Source organism: Lithobates pipiens, unplaced genomic scaffold (genome assembly GCF_037356315.1).
Source record: "Lithobates pipiens isolate NorthernLeopardFrog02 unplaced genomic scaffold, aLitPip1_a1.2 Scaffold_23, whole genome shotgun sequence".
Lineage (NCBI taxonomy): Eukaryota > Metazoa > Chordata > Amphibia > Anura > Ranidae > Lithobates > Lithobates pipiens.
This window is the reverse complement of record NW_027507785.1, coordinates 313935591-313958125: the sequence shown is the minus strand read 5'-3', so window position 1 is coordinate 313958125 and position 22535 is coordinate 313935591. Positions and strand designations below refer to the sequence as shown.

At 45.5% G+C, this 22535-nt stretch overlaps 1 protein-coding gene across 1 annotated transcript in view; it reads left to right on the top strand.

Annotated features, from left to right (window-relative positions):
- Positions 1–22535, top strand: part of AK4 (adenylate kinase 4) — a 77781-nt gene that overhangs the window by 24176 nt on the left and 31070 nt on the right. Inside the window, exon 3 of the mRNA XM_077450545.1 lies at positions 21632–21751. Within this exon, the coding sequence (XP_077306671.1) occupies positions 21632–21751 (120 nt within the window). The remainder of the gene's footprint in view (positions 1–21631; positions 21752–22535) is intronic.

Below are 22535 nucleotides of genomic sequence, written 5' to 3'. Positions count from 1 at the left end.
CCTTCAGCGCGTCACCGGTCTTCCTTCAGCGCGTCACCGGTCTTCCTTCAGCGCGTCACCGGTCTTCCTGCAGCGCGTCTCCGGTCTTCCTGCAGCGCGTCTCCGGTCTTCCTGCAGCGCGTCTCCGGTCTTCCTGCAGCGCGTCTCCGGTCTTCCTGCAGCGCGTCTCCGGTCTTCCTGCAGCGCGTCTTCCTGCAGCGCGTCTCCGGTCTTCCTGCAGCGCGTCTTCTTGCAGCGCGTCTCCGGTCTTCTTGCAGCGCGTCTTCTTGCAGCGCGTCTCCGGTCTTCTTGCAGCGCGTCTCCGGTCTTCTTGCAGCGCGTCTCCGGTCTTCTTGCAGCGCGTCTCCGGTCTTCTTGCAGCGCGTCTCCGGTCTTCTTGCAGCGCGTCTCCGGTCTTCTTGCAGCGCGTCTCCGGTCTTCTTGCAGCGCGTCTCCGGTCTTCCTGCAGCGCGTCTTTGGTCTTCAATCCAAACTAGCACCCTCTTAGCTCATCATTTGGTCATCTCTTAAACTCAACAGTCTATTCTCTACCACTACATTCACTGAACATTATGCGAGGCCCCTACCTAGTAAGTTGACAACTGCTGCTATAGAACATAATATGAAATACTTTCTTACATTCCTTTTTCCCATACAGATGGCATGAGTGGATGGAAGCAGTCTTTTATAGCCCGATAACTGTACATTAGAGATTCCAAAGCTAAGCTGCATATTCATTCTAATAATAGACTGTGATCCCCCACCTCAAGGGCAGCTGAGTATCAACCTGCTACCCGTGTATTTCTGGGGTCCTAGTTTCATACTTAACATAGAGTTTGTATATTCTTATTGTGTTTCCTCCAGGTATGTCAGTTTCTTCCCCTAACTTAAAAAGATGATAATTTTTTCCCCCTGTTCTCTTTGTAAACTACAAAACACTTCCCATGTTATGAAGATGAGGGGGGTGGGAGGTGTTCTGTAGTGCCAACACACTCCCATAGTTGCCACCAGTCCTGATTTTCCCGGAAATCAGACCGATGTCCCGGTCTGAGCCTGTTCCGGGCAAAATCCCAAAAATCCGCCTTTGTCACGGATATCGATGAGCCCACAGATGGTGAGCGGAGCTCGGCTGGTGTGGTCAGGACCAGGTTGTTCTTTCTCACTAGGAGATACAGATGAGGCTGCTCTGATGAGGCTGCTCTGATGAGACTGTACTGATGGGCACGTATGAGAAGACTGTGATTATCGCTAGCGGCTATAGAAGCTATAGATCGCTAGCGATAATTGCAAGAGATCCTGAGAGGCTTGTTATACCCAAGTTGATCGATCAATCAACTTGGTACATTCAACCTGCCCATTAATGGTTCAAATCTTGGCTGGTACCTGCCGAACCAGCCAAGATTCAAACCGTGTATGGCTGGCCTTACACACTTGAGCAAATGCAATGCAGCTACACTGCTGGACAGCATAGAGAGGCATAAACAGCTGACGCCACTAGTGAATGCTGTGCGGAGTTTGGCTCTCTGTCCTGATTGTCCCAGGGTCAGCGGGCCCCATGCAGCCGGTGACTTTGACAACACCTGTCAATGAGGTTAGCACAATGGCATGCGACATTATGGAGGGACATGCATGTAGACCTAGCACAGCTGTAGTGTATCACGATGTGGATTCAGGCATTGCTTCCTAATGTGTGTCAGTGGATTTCTTCTAAGAATTCTTCTTTTTAGACCCCAGTGTACGGCACCCGCAGCTCACTACAGCCAAATATTGTATGAGTAACTGAGAAGGACGTCCATCTACTGCACTCTTTTTGTAGATATTTTATAAGTATACAAGAAAACGTCAATTAAAAAAACGAATAGAACTAATATTGTACCTGTCTACGTGTGATATCTTATTGTTTCCTGTCCTGTTAACCTTTGTTCTGGAATCCCTCTTCAAAGATGGCTGCTTTACCTTAAATTCAGAGACTACTTTTTCTCCAGCAAAAATTATTAATGGCCCATACACACTATCCGAAAATTGGATAAAAAAATACGGCTTTCGACACATCGCATACTAGCTCATTATGAAATGCTCACCTTAGATCGACGCTGTTGCAGCGGTCCCCGTACACCGATGTGACCGGCAACATGTCTCCCGGAGTTATTTCCACGTTCGCGGGATCCGGCGCTGTGATTGGGCGGAGCCGCAATGAGGTCACTCCCGCCGGTCACAGCACGGGCCCTTTAGAAACAGCGTGATCAAGCCGTTTCTAAAGTGCGCATGTGCCGATGACATCGGTGCAAGCGTATATGGTGAATATCTCCTAAACGGTGCAAGTTTAGGAGATTTTCACGGTACCTACAGGTAAGCCTTATTATAGGCTTATCTGTAGGTAAAAGTGGTTCTACCAGGTTTACAACCACTTTAAAGTGTATGTTCAGCCCAAAAACATTTTTCACGTTTTTAAGAGTGCTGATAAATTAGAACCCCTGTTGCGTTTTTTTACAGCTATCTGAGGCTCAGAGATTTTCCCCACTTTTTTTTCTACACTGTTGGGGGGAAAAAAATGACATCAGAAATAAAGACAGCAATAAAAACTAGAAACGTGAAAGAACACCGCTCCAAAACTCATCCACGCTCCTCCTACAAACGTATTGTTCCAGACATACACAAAGCAAGGAAATAAAAAATGCAGTTTCCCTGGAAGGTACTGGTTACATAGCCTTCCCAGGGGGCAGCTGTGAGGCCCTGGCTACATCACCAGTGCCACAATCAACCAGGACGTGGGATAATATTGACTGTAAGTAAAGAAAAAAAAATGTTTACATATGACTTGCACATGCTTCTAGATCAGAATGCAGAGCTGCATGCACTTGGGCTTTTTGGGTTTGAGAATATTGAGACATTACCCCCCCCCCCCCCAAAGGAGCTGACACTCTAATGTCACCGCACAGGTACAGAAGGGATAATCTTGAATGACGAATGAGAATGCCATGCAAACCCAAGTCACTGACACAGCAAGGCATGAGGGTGCGGTGGACTCACTTTAGTACCAGCGGCACTGCATCCTGGATTGGTGCGATTTGTACAATATTCACATTCGGTCAGACTTTTGCACACCCATTCCCATAGAGTACTAGAAGTCGGTTCTCTCTTGCACTCCTTATATAACATCCTTATGTAATGACTATAACAAGAATGTGAGGGTCCAAGCTAGAGGAGGATTTGGAAAGGCCGCAGTGAAAAGGTCATGCAAGCTCATCTTAGTTGTTTTGAGCTAAATTAAGAACGGGAACGATGAGGACGGATGGGTTTGCACAATGTGTCCTTGTTAGAACGAGTATGGACCTGGATAGCCTGGTCATATTCCCAGCACGTGTTCAAAGCCTTAAAGAGAACCTGTCATGGTTAGGCTTCAGCAAGAAGCTGAATGTTCAGTCTTAAATGCACATAATTGTGCTGGCTTCCTATGAAGTTGTTTTCTTTTTGCTCCCTTTACTTATTTAAACTTAAATACCGATAACACACACCATCTCCGGAGTGCGCATAACAGTATCAGATTGGTCTGCTTACAAGTTAATGTGGGTGCCGTTTACGGAAAGCCCGCTGTCCATCCAGCAGTCACCCCTTACTTGCTGATTTACGCTCATCAAGTGATTGGTTTCCAATTGCAGTTGTACTAACATCTGTTTGCAGGTGATGTGGGAGATTAAGTGTGGGATTCCCAAGCAACTGTAATGCCAGAAACCTAAAGAAAGTGTTATAGAGTTGGATTCCTAACAACCAGATTATAGAGGGTTTGGGGGATTAGAGGTGAGCTTCCCAACACCTGGATTATAGAGGGTCTGGGGGATTAGAGGTGAGCTTCCCAATACCTGGATTATAGAGGGTCTGGGGGATTAGAGATGAGCTTCCCAATACCTGGATTATGGAGGGTCTGGGGGATTAGAGATGAGCTTCCCAACACCTGGATTATAGAGGGTCTGGGGGATTAGAGATGAGCTTCCCAACACCTGGATTATAGAGGGTCTGGGGAATTAGAGGTGAGCTTCCCAACACCTGGATTTTAGAGGGTCTGGGGAATTAGAGGTGAGATTCCCAACACCTGGATTTTAGAGGGTCTGGGGAATTAGAGGTGAGCTTCCCAACACCTGGATTTTAGAGGGTCTGGGGAATTAGAGGTGAGCTTCCCAACACCTGGATTTTAGAGGGTCTGGGGAATTAGAGGTGAGCTTCCCAACACCTGGATTTTAGAGGGTTTGGGGGATTAGAGGTGAGATTCCCAACACCAGGATTATAGGGTGTCTGGGAGATTAGGGTGGGATTCCTGATAACTGGATTATAGAGGGTCTGGGGGATTAGGGGTGGAATCTCTAAAGCCCTGTACACACGACCGGACTTTTCAACATCCAAAGTCTGACGGAATGATTCCGGCAGATTATTCGATCGTGTGTGGGCTGCAACGGACTTTTGATTCGCAAAAGTCTTACAGACTTTAGAAATGGAACATGCTTCAAATTTTTCCGCCAGAACTCTGCTGGACCCAGAAATCTGCTCGTGTGTGTGCTAGTCTGACGGACTAAAACCGACGCTAGGGCAGCTATTGGCTACTGGCTATGAACTTCCTTATTTGAGTCCAGTCATACGTCATCACGTTCGAATCCGTCGGAGTTTGGTGTGATTGTGTGTGGCCAAGTCTGCTCATTCGGAAAGTCCATCAGAACTCTGTCAGAACTCCGGCAGAACTCCTTCGAAAGTCTGTGGGACACAAGTCTGGTCGTGTGTACGCGGCATAACACCCATTTTATAGAGGGTTAGGAAGATTAGTGGTGGGATTCCCAACACCGGTATTTTAGAGGTTTGATGAATTAGGCGTAGGATTCCCCAGGGACTTTGATATCATAATCCTAAATAGGTTTAAAAGGTGTTGCAGATTATGGAGGCGATATAGAGGGTGTGTGAGATTAGGGATGTGATTTCCAACACCCAGGCCATAGAGGTTGTAGTTTTTTTAGAAGTATGATTCCCAACATCTGGATTATAGAGCATCTGGTGGATAAGGAGTGGGATTCTGAACATGTTCATCATAAAGGGTCTAGGAGATTAGGGTGGGATTTCCAACACCTGAATTAAAGAGGGTCTGGGGGATTAGGGGTAGGATTCTTAACAAAACTCCAATATCCTAATCCTAAAGGAAGTATTATAGAAGGTGTGGGACATTATAGAGGACACCTGGATAGAGGTTGTGGTAGTTTAGGAGTGGGATTCCCAACACCCAGACTAGGGCGTCGGAGATTAAAGTGAGATTTCCAACACCCGATTTATAGAGAGTGTGGTAGATGGGGGGTGGGTTTCCCAATATCTGAAACCTAGAGGGTGTAGTAGATTAGGGTGGGATTCCAAACACCCGGATAACTTGAGGGTGTGGAGGCCTGTAAGGTAGGCTGTGGAAGCGACCCTATTTGGTAAACTGTTTAGAGGTTGTGGTTGTTTTGGAGTGGGATTCCCAACACCCGGATTATAGAGAGTCTGGGGGAATAACGGTAGGATTCCCAACACCCAGATTATAGAAGGTCTGGTGGATAAGGGGTAGAATTCTCAACACTCTGATTATAAAGGTTGTGGGAGAGTAGGCCTGGGATTCTCCCAAAACTCCAATATCCTAATCCTAAAGGAAGTATTATAGAAGGTGTGGGACATTATAGAGGACACCCAAATGGAGGTTGTGGTAGGGTGTGGAGGCCTGTAAGGTAGGCTGTGGAAGCGGCCCTATTAGGTAAGCTGTTTGGGGCCCTACAGTTTCTAATGGTGGCCCTGACCAGTGGATCCGGAAGTGTGGACGTGGACAGAAAACGTTTCTGCAGTTCCTCCACAGTCGGAAGGGTTCCTCACAGCTCCAACGTGGTCTTTAATTAGAGTGCCCCAAGTGGCCGGCCCCATCATTGTGAGCAAGTAATGAAGTGGTGTTCGGCCAGTTGATTGTAAATGATAACACAGCACTTCCCCAGATTTCTAGGAAGAACGTTGGTGTGAAATAATTGGCTGGGTTCCCTTTTTGTCGGTGCAGATCACACATGCTGAGCCCGGCACACAGCCCTCGCCTCTCCTTGTTCCCTCACGCTCCATCTGTCGCTTGTTCAGCATGAAGCCTTAGAAGGGAACTGTCAGGATACATTTTGGAGAAACTCTTTTTTCCTGTAGACCTGTGACCTTCAATCTGTGAGGCAGACGTCGCCTGCGAGGCCAGCTATCGAACCGCGAAAGACATCCGAGGCTTTTCATGCTAAATTAATGAACTTTCAGTTTAAATCAGCTTATTACATTTGAAGTGCAATAAACCAAAAGGTGTTCAAAGTCTTACAGCTTTTGTGTTCTTTAAAACGAGTAGAAAAGCCCGTCCCTGCATGGTGTACAGAAGGACCTGTGCTCTCTGTAAAGAAGCAGTGGTCTCTCTGACACAACCCCTGCGGGGTCACAGCTAATAGACAAAGCTCACGTTCCCGGCTGATTGGAGAGATCAGGCTATGATTCAGCAGCTGGTGTGTCAATGAGCCAATCAGCACTGTCCATAGTCTTGAAAATTAAGTTTCCAGCAATGTTTAGCTTGCACAAGGCTTAAACCTGAACTCCATCCTTCCCTTCAGACCTGCACGGTTGTACCGGCTCCTCTCTTGTACTGAAATGGCTTACTCTAATTTCACTGCACACTGTGAATTTTTCACAATGTGCGTTGGAAGCTGTAGAAAGTCATATAGAGCCCGCCTCGTTTCCTGGGTATCCTCCAGCCAGATGCTGGCTGGAGGACACTCAGCATCTTCTAGCCCGGGGGTCTCCAAACTGCGGAAATGTGGCTCTTTGCTTGCCTTTATCCGGCCCCTGGGGGATTATTCCTTCCACGGATACAAGGAACTATTCCTTCCACTGACACCAAAGATGGGGTACCATTCCGCCCACTGACATTATGGGGTACTGTTCTTCCCACTGACACCAATGATGGGGCACTATTCCCCCTACTGACACCAATGATGGGGCACTATTCCCCCCACTGACACCAATGATGGGGCACTATTCCCCCCACTGAATCCAATGATGGGGCACTATTCCCCCCCACTGACACCAATGATGGGGCACTATTCCCCCCACTGACACAAATGATGGGGCACTATTCCCCCCCCTGACACAAATGATGGGGCACTATTCCCCCCACTGACACCAATGATGGGGCACTATTCCCCCCCACTGACACCAATGATGGGGCACTAGTCCCCCCCACTGACACCAATGATGGGGCACTAGTCCCCCCCACTGACACCAATGATGGGGCACTAGTCCCCTCCACTGACACCAATGATGGGGCACTAGTCCCCCCCACTGACATCAATGATGGGGCACTAGTCCCCCCACTGACATCAATGATGGGGCACTAGTCCCCCCACTGACATCAATGATGGGGCACTAGTCCCCCCACTGACATCAATGATGGGGCACTAGTCCCCCCACTGACATCAATGATGGGGCACTAGTCCCCCCACTGACATCAATGATGGGGCACTAGTCCCCCGACTGACATCAATGATGGGGCACTAGTCCCCCCACTGACATCAATGATGGGGCACTATTCCCCCCACTGACACCAATGATGGGGCACTATTCCCCCCACTGACATCAATGATGGGGCACTAGTCCCCCCCACTGACATAAATGATTGGGTACCATTCCTCCCACTGAAACCAATCATGGGGTACCATTCCTCCCACTGACACCAATTATGGAACACTATTCCTCCCACTGACATCAATGCTTTAGTAACATTCCTCCCACTGACACCAATGATGGGGTACTATTCTTCCTATTGACACCAATGATGGGGTACCATTCCTCCCACTGACACCAATGATGGGGGACTATTCCTCCCACTGACACCAATGATGGGGTACCATTCCTCCCGCTGACACCAATGATGGGGTACCATTCCTCCCGCTGACACCAATGATGGGGTACCATTCCTCCCGCTGACACCAATGATGGGGTACCATTCCTCCTGCTGACACCAATGATGGGGTACCATTCCTCCCGCTGACACCAGTGATGGGGTACTATTCCTCCCGCTGACACCAGTGATGGGGTACCATTCCTCCCGCTGACACCAGTGATGGGGTACCATTCCTCCCGCTGACACCAGTGATGGGGTACCATTCCTCCCACTGACATCAATTATGTGATACTATTCCTCGCACTGACACCCATGATGCAGTTTATTTACTGCCACTGACCGCCAAGCCTATGGCATTGTTTACTCCCGTCCATGTCAGGGCATTTTCTACTTCTGCTGGCCGCAGTTTAGAGACCCCTGTTCTAGTCCCTTCCTGTCTCTTTTCATTCATTCATTCATTTGATTTCAGTTCTTTTAGTCATGGAGAAGCACCCACCCCTCCAGACTGACACCCACCCATCAAGGCATTTTGATTGATGCATAACCCCACCCGAGTGTTGGCGCACTTCTGGCATCAGGGCTGAGGGCTCTTGAGAGCAGTACAGAGGAAGATATGTACAGCACCCCGCCGGCCCCTCCCACCAGCCAAGACCTGCTTTGTATAGAGGAGCACAGAGACCTAGTGATGACATTACTGGGTTCAAAATTAGGAATCCAATTAAAACGGAAAGGTTTAATATTAAATATTATTAGCTTGTTAATGAGGGAAAGGGAGAAAAAAGGAACCAGAGAATGCAAAAAAAAGCTAATTCAACTTCAGCTTTACCAGTTAAAAAAACAAACTTTATCCAAACCACGTCCAGGCCGCCCACCGCCGTTATACGTCGGTACATTGAAGAGGGATATCTTGTTATGGCAAGCAGTTACCATAACTCCCGGTATCTTCTTCAGTGGGAGGTCCGCTTCAAGATTAAAGTGGATTTTTTTGTATCTTTTTTTTAAATGACAATTTTTAAAAATATATATTTTTTTTAATTGCATTTTATTGTAAATATGAGATGTGAGGTCTTTTTGACCCCAGATATCATATTTAAGAGGTCCTGTCATGCTTTTTTTTTTTTCTATTACAAGTGACTCAAAACATGCAACCAGTAGAATTTTTTTAAACGTCGCCTATGGAGATTTTTAAGGGTAAAAGTTTGTCGCCATTCCACGAGGGGCCGCAATTTTGAAGCGTGACATGTCGGCGTTAACATTCTCTTTAGCAATATAAAAAAAATTGGACTAATTTTTCTGTTGTCTTAATTTTTAATTCAAAAAAGTGTATTTTTTCCAAAAAAAGTGTGCTTGTAAAACTGCTGCGCAAATACGGTGTGACAGAAATTATTGCAATGACCGCCATTTTATTCTCTAGGGTGAAAAAAAAAAGTCAAAAAAATCGGTTCTTAAAGTGGAGTTCCACCCAAAAAAAAAAAAGTTCATTAATGTGCATAACAACAAAAAAAAAAATAAAAAAACAATTTGGAGAAAATGTTTGTTTATTTACTCACCTGTTGCTAGGGGGTCCCCCGTAATCTTCCTCCTTAAGGGCCTGGGCTCTTGACACCACTTCTCTCGGCGCAGGAAGGGAGTTCACCTCTGCCCCCTCCCTCTAGGTCAGTGATGGCGAACCTTGGCACCCCAGATGTTTTGGAACTACATTTCCCATGATGCTCCACTACACTGCAGAGTGCATGAGCATCATGGGAAATGTAGTTCCAAAACATCTGGGGTGCCAAGGTTCGCCACCACTGCTCTAGGTAATCATCTGGGACATGTCACAGATGATTGCGCGGTCAGTCGCGGTGCGGCTCGCGCATGTGCAGTGGTTGCCAGGCTGTGAAGCCACAGCCGGGCGCCCACAGTTACAATGCCGGCGCCGCCGAGCGGAGGGGGAAATGAGCGGGGCTTCGTTCCCCCGCATCGCTGGACCCCGGGACAGGTAAGTGTCCGATTTATTAAAAGTCAGCAGCTGCAGTATTTGTAGCTGCTGACTTTTTCATTTTTTTTTTTTCCCTGCACAGTCCCATCCCCCCTTCAGTTAGAACACACACTAGGACACACATTAACCCCTTCACTGCCCCCCTAGTGTTAACCCCTTCACCGCCAGTGACATTTTTACAGTAATCAATGCATTTTTAATCGCACTGGTCGCTGTATTAAGGCCAATGGTACCAAAAATGTGTAAAAATTGTCCGACGTGTCCGCCATACTGTTGCAGTCACGATAAAAATCACTGATCGCAGCCATCACTAGAAAAAAATAATTATTAATAAAAATGCCATAAACTATCTATTTTGTAGATGCTATAACTTTTGCGCAAACCAATCAAACGCTTTTTGCGATTTTTTTTTTTTTTTTTTTTTTTTTAATTTAACAAAAATATGTAGAAGAATACATATCGGCCTAAACTGAGGAAAAAATGTTTTTTTATTTTTGGGGATATTTATTATAGCAAAAAGTAAAAATAATGTTTTTGTTGTTTTTTTCAAAATTGACGCTCATTTTTTGTTTATAGCGCAAAAAATAAAAACCGCAGAGGTGATCAAATACCACCAAAAGAAATCTCTATTTGTGGGGGAAAAAATGATGTCGGTTTTGTTTGGAAGTCACGTCGCACGACCGCGCAATTGTCAGCTAAAGCGAAGCAGCGCCGAATCCGCAAAAAGCGCTCTGGTCTTTGGCCAGCCAAATGGTCCGGGGCTGAAGCGGTTAAGATAACATTGACACCCACAGCAGATCGCATGGAAGACGTGGGATTGCTATGCGATGCATTTGCCGGATCGCATAAGTGTAAACACAAGCACAAACGGCAATAAAAACCTGACAGATGCCCTGATTCCTCTCCACTCCATCCAAAAACTAAAAAAAAAAAGTTTTTTGCTTTTAGTTGTACTTTAACTTCCTGCAGCTGGACAGAGCTGTGATGGGGCAATAGGAAGGGAAGTGTAAACTACGTGGAATGCACGCAATAAAATACAACCGTTCCCTTGTCATGAATGAGCAAAGCACAGGAACCATTAACCCGTGAAGATGTCCTTCTAGTTGTCAAACATGATGTGTTGTACCTGATGAGGGCAGGTTGGTGCCCGTGACCAGCATGTGAAGAATTGGGGAGAAAAGTTTTTTTCCTTTTGGATTTTTTAAGCCTAAAGCGACTGAACTGGTCATTTAATTCACTCAGAGTAGCTTCCATATTTCTCCCAGTACAGGAGATCCTAATGTGGGTAGACATGTGCAATAAGTTTTAGTTCCGAATTCGTTTTTTTAATGAATTTCAACAAATTCAGAAATTCTGAAATATCTGAATGAAAACGTATTTTTCCAAATATGCGGAAATTGGAAAAAAATTCAGAATTTACCAATTTCAGAATTTTCGGAATTCTAAAATCTGGAAATAGACGAAAATTCAAAAGAACGAAAATCCAAAAGTTTGAAAATCTGAAATAATAACTATTACTAACTACTACATTTTAAAGGTATTGGAATTTCCTTTCAAATTTGGCTGTTAGTGAATGTAACGAATATGAATTTATCCGAAGTTACGAGTTATCTGAAATAACGAATGGTGTATATTCATAATAAATTGATAACAGTAAATAACAATAATAAAAACTATTATTGTTATTATTATTTTGTTCCATTCCATTTGTTTAAAAGGGACGTTCTTTATTTCTGATAATTCATAACTTCGGATAAATTCATATTCGTTGCGTTCACTAACAGCCAAATTTGAAAGGAAATTCCAATACCTATAATTTAATAGTTATTATTAGTTATTTTTCCTTATACACAGATCCTTGTATATATGTAATCCTTTTAGTTCTCTAAAGAAAATAATCAATGCATAATTTTCTCAGCATTTAAATAATAATTATTGTCAATCTTTAGTGTGCCCCCTAACATCAGGTGTCCCCATCAGAGTATCTCATACCAGTGTTCCCCATCAGAATGCATCGGGTATCCCTATCAGAGTGCCCCCTTACATTGGGTATCCCTATCAGAGTGCCCCCTTGCATTGGGTATCCCCATGAGAGTGCCCCCTTGCATTGGGTATCCCCATGAGAGTGCCCCCTTGCATTGGGTATCCCCATGAGAGTGCCCCCTTGCATTGGGTATCCCCATGAGAGTGCCCCCTTGCATTGGGTATCCCCATGAGAGTGCCCCCTTGCATTGGGTATCCCCATGAGAGTGCCCCCTTGCATTGGGTATCCCCATGAGAGTGCCCCCTTGCATTGAGTATCCCCATGAGAGTGCCCCCTTGCATTGGGTATCCCCATGAGAGTGCCCCCTTGCATTGGGTATCCCCATCAGAGTGCTCCCTTGCATTGGGTATGCCCATCAGAGTGCCCCCTTGCATTGGGTATCCCCATCAGAGTGCCCCCTTACATCGTGTGCCATCTTACCTCAGGTGTCCCCATCAGAGTGCCCCTACCAGTGTGCCCCCTTACAATGGGTGTCCCTATCAGAGTGCCTCTATATCTTTCAGCGCCAGGCAGGCATAAGATGGGAACGAGGAGGCAGAATAGCCTGCAGGTCTGGATGAAGGAAGTTCCACTTCCGTTCTCCTCTGATGCTGGGGCAGGCCATGCATGTATTGCAGAGGAAGGGGGGAAACCTATGCTGGGGTCTGGCTGGCTGCCGTTCCGAATAGGACGGTCACTAGCTCCGGGTCCCGATCACAATCTGCCAATTAGTGATGCCTGAGCCAAAGAATTGTTGTCACTGTCTGCTCGTGTTAGGAGTTTTGGTGATAATCGCTAAGCTGCTCATTGTTCTCCTTGCTGGAGAGGAAGCCATACCTGAGAACCTGCAGTGCAAGGATCTCTCTGCTCTTGCTTCATCCATTCCTTAGATCTGTGCTTTATCCACCTCTCCTGCTGCTTCTTCATCATTAATTGACCAGCCATCAGATCACCAGCTAGTCATCGGCAGGCAGACCTGCTATGAGGTCATGGTAAGTCAGTAATGGAGAAAAGATCAGCTTCAGGGAGACCACAGGCAATGGAAAAAAAAAATGTCAATACAGCGCTGTCTAATCTGTTCCTCCAATAAATAAAATCTTAAAGTAAACTATATATGAAAGAAAAAGTAGCAACTTGATGTGAAATACGCACAAAATAACATAAACTATAAAGAAAAGTTGCGCTATAAATTCCTGCAAAGAAAAAAACGTATACAGTTGACCCATATAGTGTATACCAAAATTAATTCGATGAGTAGTAGCTAAAGCTACTACAATTAGGTGATGGTGAAACTGCTCCAAACAATTCAATTCAGTGCAATGATAAACCAAAAATGTATATAAAAAACTCCAATGTCCAAATTGCAGTATATAATCCGCATTCCAAAAGGGGTTAAACAATCCAGATCAGTCTCTCAGAACCTTCCAAAGTGATATTACACACGTCACCCAAGAAGATGTGCCATAGTATAGTGAAAGGATCCTCCACCAAACAAAAGTACTGCCGCTTACCAGCTATTCAGATCCCTTGTTTATGGGGATCTAATCATGCCTGTGGCTTTTCCCCTGCCAGGGTCTCCGTGTCAGATTGGCAAGATCACTGTCCTCTGCTTCACTTAGGAAGGTAATGGAGTCCTCCAATACATACACCTTGTGGATTGTTGCTCATTTCTCATATAATAAAACAGAAGAACCGCCATACTGCTTTAATAAATATAAAACAACCGTATCACACTTACATTTCTCCGTATATAAAAAGCGTGTCGTTTAAAATGTTTTAGCCGGCGGGCTATTCAATCACCGCCTGTCGCTTCTGGGACTAGCGTGGATTCGTGTTGACGTCAGCACGCCGCTCCACCCTACGCCGTTTCGTCAAAAATGACGTCTTCCAGGGGCACGTGCAGTATTATTGATATCATACTGCATTCGTCTTGCCATCAATTTTGACCAAATTTCCTGTGCCTTTTGTAGCTCACACATCCCCATAACATCAGCGATCCACCTCCGTGTTTCACAGTAGGAATGGTGAACCTTTCATAATAGGCCTTGTTGACTCTCCAAATGTAGTGTTTATGGATGTGGCCAAAAAACAAAATTTTGGTCTCATCAATCCAAATGACTTTGTGCCTGAAGGTTTGAGGCTTGTCTTTCTGCTGTTTGGCGTATTCTAAGCGGGATACTTTGAGACATTTGCTTAGTAATGGCTTTCTTCTGGAGACTCGACCATGCAGCCCATCTTTCTTCAAGTGCCTCCTTATTGTCCATCATGAAACAGCCGCACCACATGTTTTCAGAGAGTCCTGTATTTCACCTTAAAGAGGGATTCCACCTAAAAAAAAAAAAATTAAAAGCCAGCAGCTATAAATACTACAGCTGCTGACTTTTAATAATTGGACACTCACCTGTCCCGGGTTCCAGCGATGCCGGTAGCCGAGGCCGATCGATCGTTTGGCCCCCGGCTGCTGCCACCGCCATTCTAGGTGAGGGAATCAGGAAGTGAAGCGAATCGGCTTCACTTCCCGGTTCCCTTCTGCGCATACACGAGTCGCGCAGCGCAATAGGAATTGTCCACGCTGTCTCTGAGACCCGTGTGTGTCCCAGCAGACAGCGCGGCAGGACAGGAAATGGCGTAGACTCCCACGGGAGTCTATGCCCAGAAGTGTGTGTAAATACCTGTCTTTGACAGGTATCTCCACCCCCCTCCCCCCTGAAAGGTGCCAATTGTGACACCGGAGGGGGGGAGGGTTCCGATCTGCGGAGGTTCCACTTTAGGGTGGAACCCCGCTTTAAGTTATTTAGGGGTTTTTCTTTGCATCCCAAACAATTTTCCTGGCAGTTGTGGCTGAAATTTTAGTTGGTCTACCTGACCGTGGTTTGGTTTCAACAGAACCCCTCATTTTTCACTTCTGGATTAGGCCCCTTTCACACTGGGGCAGTGCGGGCATCGGTGGTAAGGTGCCGCTATTTTTAGTGGCGCTTTACCATCGTTTTAGCGGCGGTCTGCGCCCGCTAGCGGGGCAGTTTTAACCCCTGCTAGCGGCCAAAAAAGGTTTAAAACCGCCCACAAAGCGCTGCAGTATAGCCGTGCTGCCCCATTGATTTCAATGGGTAGGAGTGGTTTAGGAGTGGTGAATACACCGCTCCTTTTACCGATCCAAAGATGCGGCTAGCAGAACTTTTTTCACTGTCCTGCTAGCGCACCGCTCCAGTGTGAAAGGGGCCGGTTTTTTCAGGCGCTACAAAGGCAATATTTTTAGCGCTGTAGCACCTGAAAACCACTCCAGTGTGAAAGGGGCCTTAGAGTTTGAACACTGCTGATTGGCATTCTCAATTCCTTGGCTATCTTTGAATATTTTTGGATTGAAGAAGCACTGAGGTCAGTGTGAAACGCATGTGTCACCTCCTGGGTTCGGACACTCTGTCTTTGTTGGCTGTCATTTGCTATTTTTGGAATAAAATCATTGGAACGTTCCTGCGGTGTGCAGTCGTTCTTTTCTTTCTATCTGTTTTTATATCTCATTCCTGTTTTATACGGTCCAACTACATTTTCCTGCAGATCCTTTGACAATTCTTTTGTTTTCCCCATGACTCAGAATCCAGAAATGTCAGTGCAGCACTGGATGAAAGATGCAAGGGTCTGTCAGGAGTCCAGAAACTCATTGACCTTTTATATACACTAATTACACGTAAACAGATAACAGGTGAGGACGGTTTTAATAGCCATTCAAACCCCATTATGTCAACTTGTGTGCATGTTATCAGGCCAAAATCACCGGGGTATGTAAACTTTTGATCAGGGTCATTTGGGTAGTTTTTGTCATTATGATTTAAAAAGGGTAAACACGGTTGATTGATAATAAATGGCTTCAGCCAAACGCTAACCATGAGTGAAAGAAAAGTGTTTGTGTTATTCATATTTAAAATGGCCAAGAAATCATAAATCCTGCCAGGGTATGTAAACTTATGCGCACAATTGTAGATCTGCCTATGTAAACAAGGCAGATCTCTGTACGGAGGGGGGGGGGGGGGTGAATTTTGGGTCCCAGCAAAGCAGGGAAGAAAATCCATCTCTTCACTTAGTAAAAGCACCTCCCACAGTACACATAAACACTGGCTAGGCATACAGTTAGCCCTTTAATCGCCCTTGACGTTTAACCCCTTTCCAGCCAGTGTCATTAGTGTAGTGACAGTGCATATTTGTAGCACTAATCAATGTATTAGTGTCACTGGTTCCCACAGTTTCAGTTAGTGTCTTAGTGTCTGATTGGCCGCCGCAATATCGCGGTCCCGCTATAAGTTGCTGATCGCCGCCGTTACTGGTATATACATTTATTTATTTTTTTTAAATTACATAAATATATACCATAGTTTCTAGACGCTATAACGTTTGCGTAAACCAATCAATATACGCTTATTGGGAATTTTTTTAAACAAAAATATGTAGCAGAATACATATTGGCCTAAATTTATGAAGAATTTTATTTTAATTTTATTTTATCGGATATGTTTTATAGCAGTATGTACTTTTTTAAAAATGTATTTATTTTTGTTTGTTTTTTGGTTTTAAATTGTCGGTTGTTTTTTGTTTATAGGGCAAAATAATAATGCAGTAGTGATCAATTACCTCCAAAAGAAAGCTCAGTTAAAGTAACAAAGTGCTGTATCTCACAATATCACCTGGTCATAAAGGGGGGGGTAAATCTTCCAGAGGTCAAGTGGTTAATATGAAATAAGCAAACCTTGTATTTTAATGCAAGGACCAATATAACATAATTAGCTACTTGCCGCCTGTGCTATAGCCGAAAGATGGCTGCAGCGCGGGCCTTAATGGCCAGGAGGGCGTCCAATGGATGTCCTCCCGAGCAAGCGCACGCGCTCTGTTATCACCAAGTCTATGAGACTCGGCTGATCACAGATCAGAGTAAGGGGTCGATCCCGGCCCTTTTACCACATGATCAGCTGTCAGCCAATGACGGCTGATCACGTGATGTAAACAGAAGCTCGGTAATCTGTATTTTTTAAGCCGATCACCAGCTTCTGTCAGAGGGACATCGGTCCCTCACTCAGAAAGCCGTGCCTGTGCCCACCAGTGTCACCTGCCAGTGCCCACTGTGCCACCTACCAGTGCCACCCATCATTGCCCACCAGTGCTGCCAATCAATGCCCATCAATGTGTAAAGATCAGTGCTGCCTATCAGTGCCTCCTTATCAGTGCCCATTGTTGCCTCCTTATTAGTGCCCATCAGTGCCGCCTATCAGTGCTCATCAGTGAAGGAGAAAAATTACCTGTTTTCAAAATTTTCTAGCAAACTATATATATATTTTTTTTTTTTTCAAAATTTCGGTCGCTTTTGTTTTATTTAGCAAAAGATACAAAACCCAGCAGCAATTAACCATCTGACATCCGCACTATGGCCGAATGACGGCCACAGCGTGGATGTGAATTCCCAGGAGGCCTCCCCTATGAATGCTCCCTGCGCGCGCCATGATCGCCGAATCACTGGGTAAGGGGGCAGTTGCGGCCCCTTACCATGTGATCAGCTGTCAGCCAATGACAGCTGATCACATGATGTAAACAAAAGCTCGGTGATCGTTTTTTTTTTTTTTTTCTCCTCGCACTGATAGTGGAGGAGAAAGGAAAAAAAAATCTGATCACCGGCTCAGCTTAAAGGGACATCGGTCCCGAAACAGATGAGGCAATTATGCCTCATAATTGGAACATGAAAGCGCCCACAAGTGCCACCTATCAATGCCCACCAGTGGTGCCAATCAGTGCCACATAGGCAACACTTCTATCAGTGTAACCGATCAGTGCCCATCACTGTCACCCATCAGTGCCCATCACTGACACCTATCGTGCCCATTACTGCTGCCTCATCAGCGTACATCAATGACGGACAAAAATTACATTATAACAAATTAAAACATTATAACAAAATAAAAAATGTTTTTTAAAAAAAATTCTGTATTTTTTTTATCAAAAAATAAAAATCATACAGGTGATCAAATACCACCAAAAGAAATCTCTATTTGGGGTGAAAAAAAAGAAAAAAATGTAATTTGGGTACAGTGTCGTATGACCGCGCAATTGTCATTCAAAGCTCTGAAAGCTGAAAATTGGTCTGGATAGGAGGGGGGTTTAAGTGCCCAGTAAGCAAGTGGTTAAACACCACCAAAAGAAAGCTCTATCTGTGTGAAAAAATGTATAAAAATTTCATTTGGGTAAACTACAGCATGATCGCGCAATTGTCATTCAAAGTTTAAGTTTAAGTGCCCGGTAAGCAAGTGGTTAGGAAAAGTAGATTCGGGACTTGAAAAAGGGAAGGATCTTTTATGTTTGCATGGCTTGTACTGCAGAAAATAAATGCTCAGATCTGCATGGACAGAACGTGGTCGTTGTTTGTTTGAGGAACTGAAATAAAAAGAAAAGCTGAATTCCATTCAATGCATTTGTCCATCCCTAAAACACGTCCTGTATTTCTGATCCAGTACAGCGAGTATATACTGTACAGCAGACCCTGCCCTGGAATCGGGGACAGATTCAGGTATAGATCCGACAGCAGCACTCAGCCTGGCAGATGGAAGAGCAGCATTAGCAGCCAAACAGGATTAACAGGGAACACGCTGACAGGAGGAGACAGCAGAGCAATTTTTTTTATTAGTGTGTTGCTGCTCCTTGAATGTCCAATCAGCAGGCTGCTGTCGCTAAGCCGATAACACTGTATTAAAGTGGACACCCCCACCCCTAAAACACAAAAATGCATGGCACATGCAGGAGTGGACTGACCATTCGGGCTCTCTGGCACTGCCCGAGGGCCCCATGCCACTAAGGGTTGCCAGCCTCAATAAAACCAGGGGCAGTATGTAAAAATCTGTGCTTTTTAAAAAAAATCCCAAGATTATAGCTGTCCCGCCTCTCCAGTACCTTGTCAATGTGTGTATGTGTATTCTGTGTGTGTATACTGTGTGTGTGTGTATACTATGTGGCCCCATAATCTCCTATTGCCTGGGGCCCCATAATCTCCTATTGCCTGGGGGCCCCATAATCTCCTATTGCCTGGGGGCCCCATAATCTCCTATTGCCCGGGGGCCCCATAATCTCCTATTGCCCGGGGGCCCCATGAGTTGTCAGTCTGCCCTTGGGCACATGCCTCTTCTAATGCACATGAATAAACCACAATAAGTCAATAATAAAAAAGTTCAAATGCTTACCTTTTTCCTGGTACTTCCTGGGGCACAGGTGAGGTAAGGCCTCTTTCACACTTGTGTAACTTGTCCTGCGACTTGAGACTGCAAAGTCGCAGGACAAGTCGTACCCCAAGATTTTGAATGAGAGCCATTCATATTGGTGCGACTTCACGTTGCAGCGACTTCAAAGTAGTCCCTGCACTACTTTGATGCGACTTGAAGCCTATAGACCTCAACATTACACAGGCATTGCTTCAAGTCCCAGCAAAATTGTGTGACTTGCGGGTTTACTTATATTGTTATTTTAAAAAAAAAACTCAATAAAGATTATATTCAACCTTAAAATTGCGTGACCTTCACGTCGCACACATGTGAAAGGGATCCTGGGATAGCCACATCATCAGTGCCTTCCAGGAAGATCCTGTGTACACGCAGTTCATGATCAGGGTGGTTTGGGCTGCATATGATGGGCACAAGTGGCTGCATATGACGGGCACAAGTGGCTGCATATGACGGGCACAAGTGGCTGCATATGACGGGCACAAGTGGTTGCATTTGATGGGCACAGTGGCTGCGTTTCATGGGCACAGTGGCTGCGTTTGATGGGCACGGTGACTGCGTTTGATGGGCACAGTGGCTGCGTTTGATGGGCGCAGTGGCTGCGTTTGATGGGCACAGTGGCTGCATATGACAGGCACAAGTGGTTGCATATGACGGGCACAAGTGGTTGCATATGACGGGCACAAGTGGTTGCATATGACGGGCACAAGTGGTTTCATTTGACAGGCACAAGTGGCTGCATATGACGGGCACATGTGGCTGCATATGACGGGCACATGTGGCTGCGTATGATGGGCACAAGTGGCTGCGTATGATGGGCACAAGTGGCTGCATATGATGGACACAAGTGGCTGCATATGATGGACACAAGTGGCTTCGTTTGATGGGCACAAGTGGCTGCATATGACGGGCACAAGTGGCTGCGTTTGGGCACAAGTGGCTGCGTTTGATGGGCACAAGTGGCTGCATATGATGGGGACAAGTGGCTGCATATGATGGACACAAGTGGCTTCGTTTGATGGGCACAAGTGGCTGCATGTGATGGAGCACAAGTGGCTGCGTTTGATGGGCACAAGTGGCTGCGTTTGATGGGCACAAGTGGCTGCATATGATGGGCACAAGTGGCTGCATTTGGGCACAGTGGCTGCATATGATGGGCACAAGTGGCGGGGGGGGTTCAGTATTTTTCAGTTTGTTTGAGCCCCCCCCCCCCCAAAAAAAATTTGAGCACTAGCCACCACTGTTTTGGAGTGTAGGAGGAAACCCACACAGGGAGAACATGCAAACACCATGCAGGTAGTGCTGCGGTTTAGGATTTGAACCGGTGTTCTGGCAGATAGTGTCCTGCCATCATATAATGTCCGCCCCGCAGTACGGGGCAGAAGAAGCTTTGGAAATTCTCCGAAGCTGAACGGCGCCTGCGCCGTGAGTGGAGGTGGTAGCCCCACCATCCAAGCGGACATAGGGTTGGGAAAATTAGAGGGCCCCTCGCGGGCGTGCTTCACTCACCACGCTTCGGGCTCGGCCTCGCTGCGCTCGGCTCTCTTATATTCCTACTCTATGTCCACTTGGATGGTGGGGATAGAACCTGGACTCATGGCGCAGGCACCGTTCATCCTCGGCAATTTTTGGAATCTGTGTGTGCTGTGAACTATGCATGCGCAGTACACAGCGGACACTATCCGATGGGGGACCATATATGATAGGACACCGGCAACCCTAGTGGTGTTAGGCGGAAGTGCTCACCACTTAGCCATTGCACGCGGCAGATCTTGTACAACGCACGCACAGTACATGATCAGGGCTAGTTTATGAAAAATAACAAGCCACCTCTTACTGCGGACTGCACTTGTACCGGGTCTCGTAATAAAGCAAGCCACGCAGATCTGGCATGACATCATCAGCGGGCAGGCAAAGAACAAGGAAAAAGTCGGCCTCTGACTGTGATATTTTTTTTAAAATGGCGGCGTGTGCGTGAACTTGAGACCGTTATGCTCTGAAAGTGAAATAAACATTTCTGCACAGAAAAGTAAAAAAAAAAAAAAGAAATGGCGGCGTGCAGGCAGTAAGTACCTGCAGAACTGTTACAATCGAGTAAGGAAAGTACAGTAAATGTTTCTATATGTAGGTTTGTCTGATTCCTAGATTCTTTTTCTAAGCAAAAACAGTTTATTGACATTGCAGAGTTTGCTTTAAATAACTGTAATGGTGGCCATACATGCTTTGATCAACGATCGATTTCCAAATGATCTCTGCCAATGGGAATACTCAATTTATAGTCAACAATATAATAATGAATGACATTATTACACTCTTAAAGACTCAAAGTGGATTTCTATCGGCCAGAGTTCAGCTTTAAATTATTTCTTTCTTTCCCCCATTATATATGATAATTATAATGATCCGGTTATTATATATTTTGGTCTATATGAGAAGATACAGATAGAATATTTCATTGTTTTTGTTTTTTTCTCTCTCCATAGAGGCTGGTGTGTTGGCCAAGCAGTACATCGAGCAGGGTCTGCCCGTCCCCGATGAGCTCATCACCCGCGTCATGCTGTCGGAGTTGGAGAAGAGGACAACGCACAACTGGTTACTGGATGGTAATTCTCATTATATGTCCTCCTCTATTCCTCATACACATACAGATCCCCCATTCTTCGGTCTATTCTTGTTTTTGGGGTTCCTTATGTATTTATATGTTCTTTTGAGGGACTGGGGTTTTCTTCACAGCCAATTACATTCTGTTTCAGACCAGGTCTGATGCTGATTGGTGGGTGAGGATATATGTCATTCCAATTCTTACAAAGAACACATTGATATGCAAAGTACCACAGAGATCACAGTACTCCCCCTGAAAATGCCTTCATCTGCTTTTCTCTCCAGAAGGAAGGCACCATCTTTATTCAGGCATCATCAAGCATCACCAGAATCTGTCACACACTGTAGAAATTGCTTTTTTAATTTGTGCTAAAATTGCTGAGTAATCAGTAGTGGTGTTTTCTGTGGCCAAATAAAGAGTACAGTTGTATTGCTTGGACATTGCATATTCCGAATGACTGCAACTAAGAGGAAATATAGTACTACATTGTAATATATACTTAGATCTCTACAGAATCAGCAGATGCTCGATCATTTTCTAATTGGAGAACTGCAACATGTACAGTGCAGGTCCTCTTTTCTTAGAGATAGATTCCATTGAATGTCTGCAATGTGACAGATGTAAGCTGCGGCAATGCATGTAGAAAGGGATTTCCATAAATGTGACAGTTTTTAGGTCAGGAGCTGAGGATTAATATACATCGAGATCTCCGCATGTAGAGGCACCATAAATGTTCACAAGCTTGGAGAATTCGGCTCCTGAGACACCGAGTGCGACATCAATCC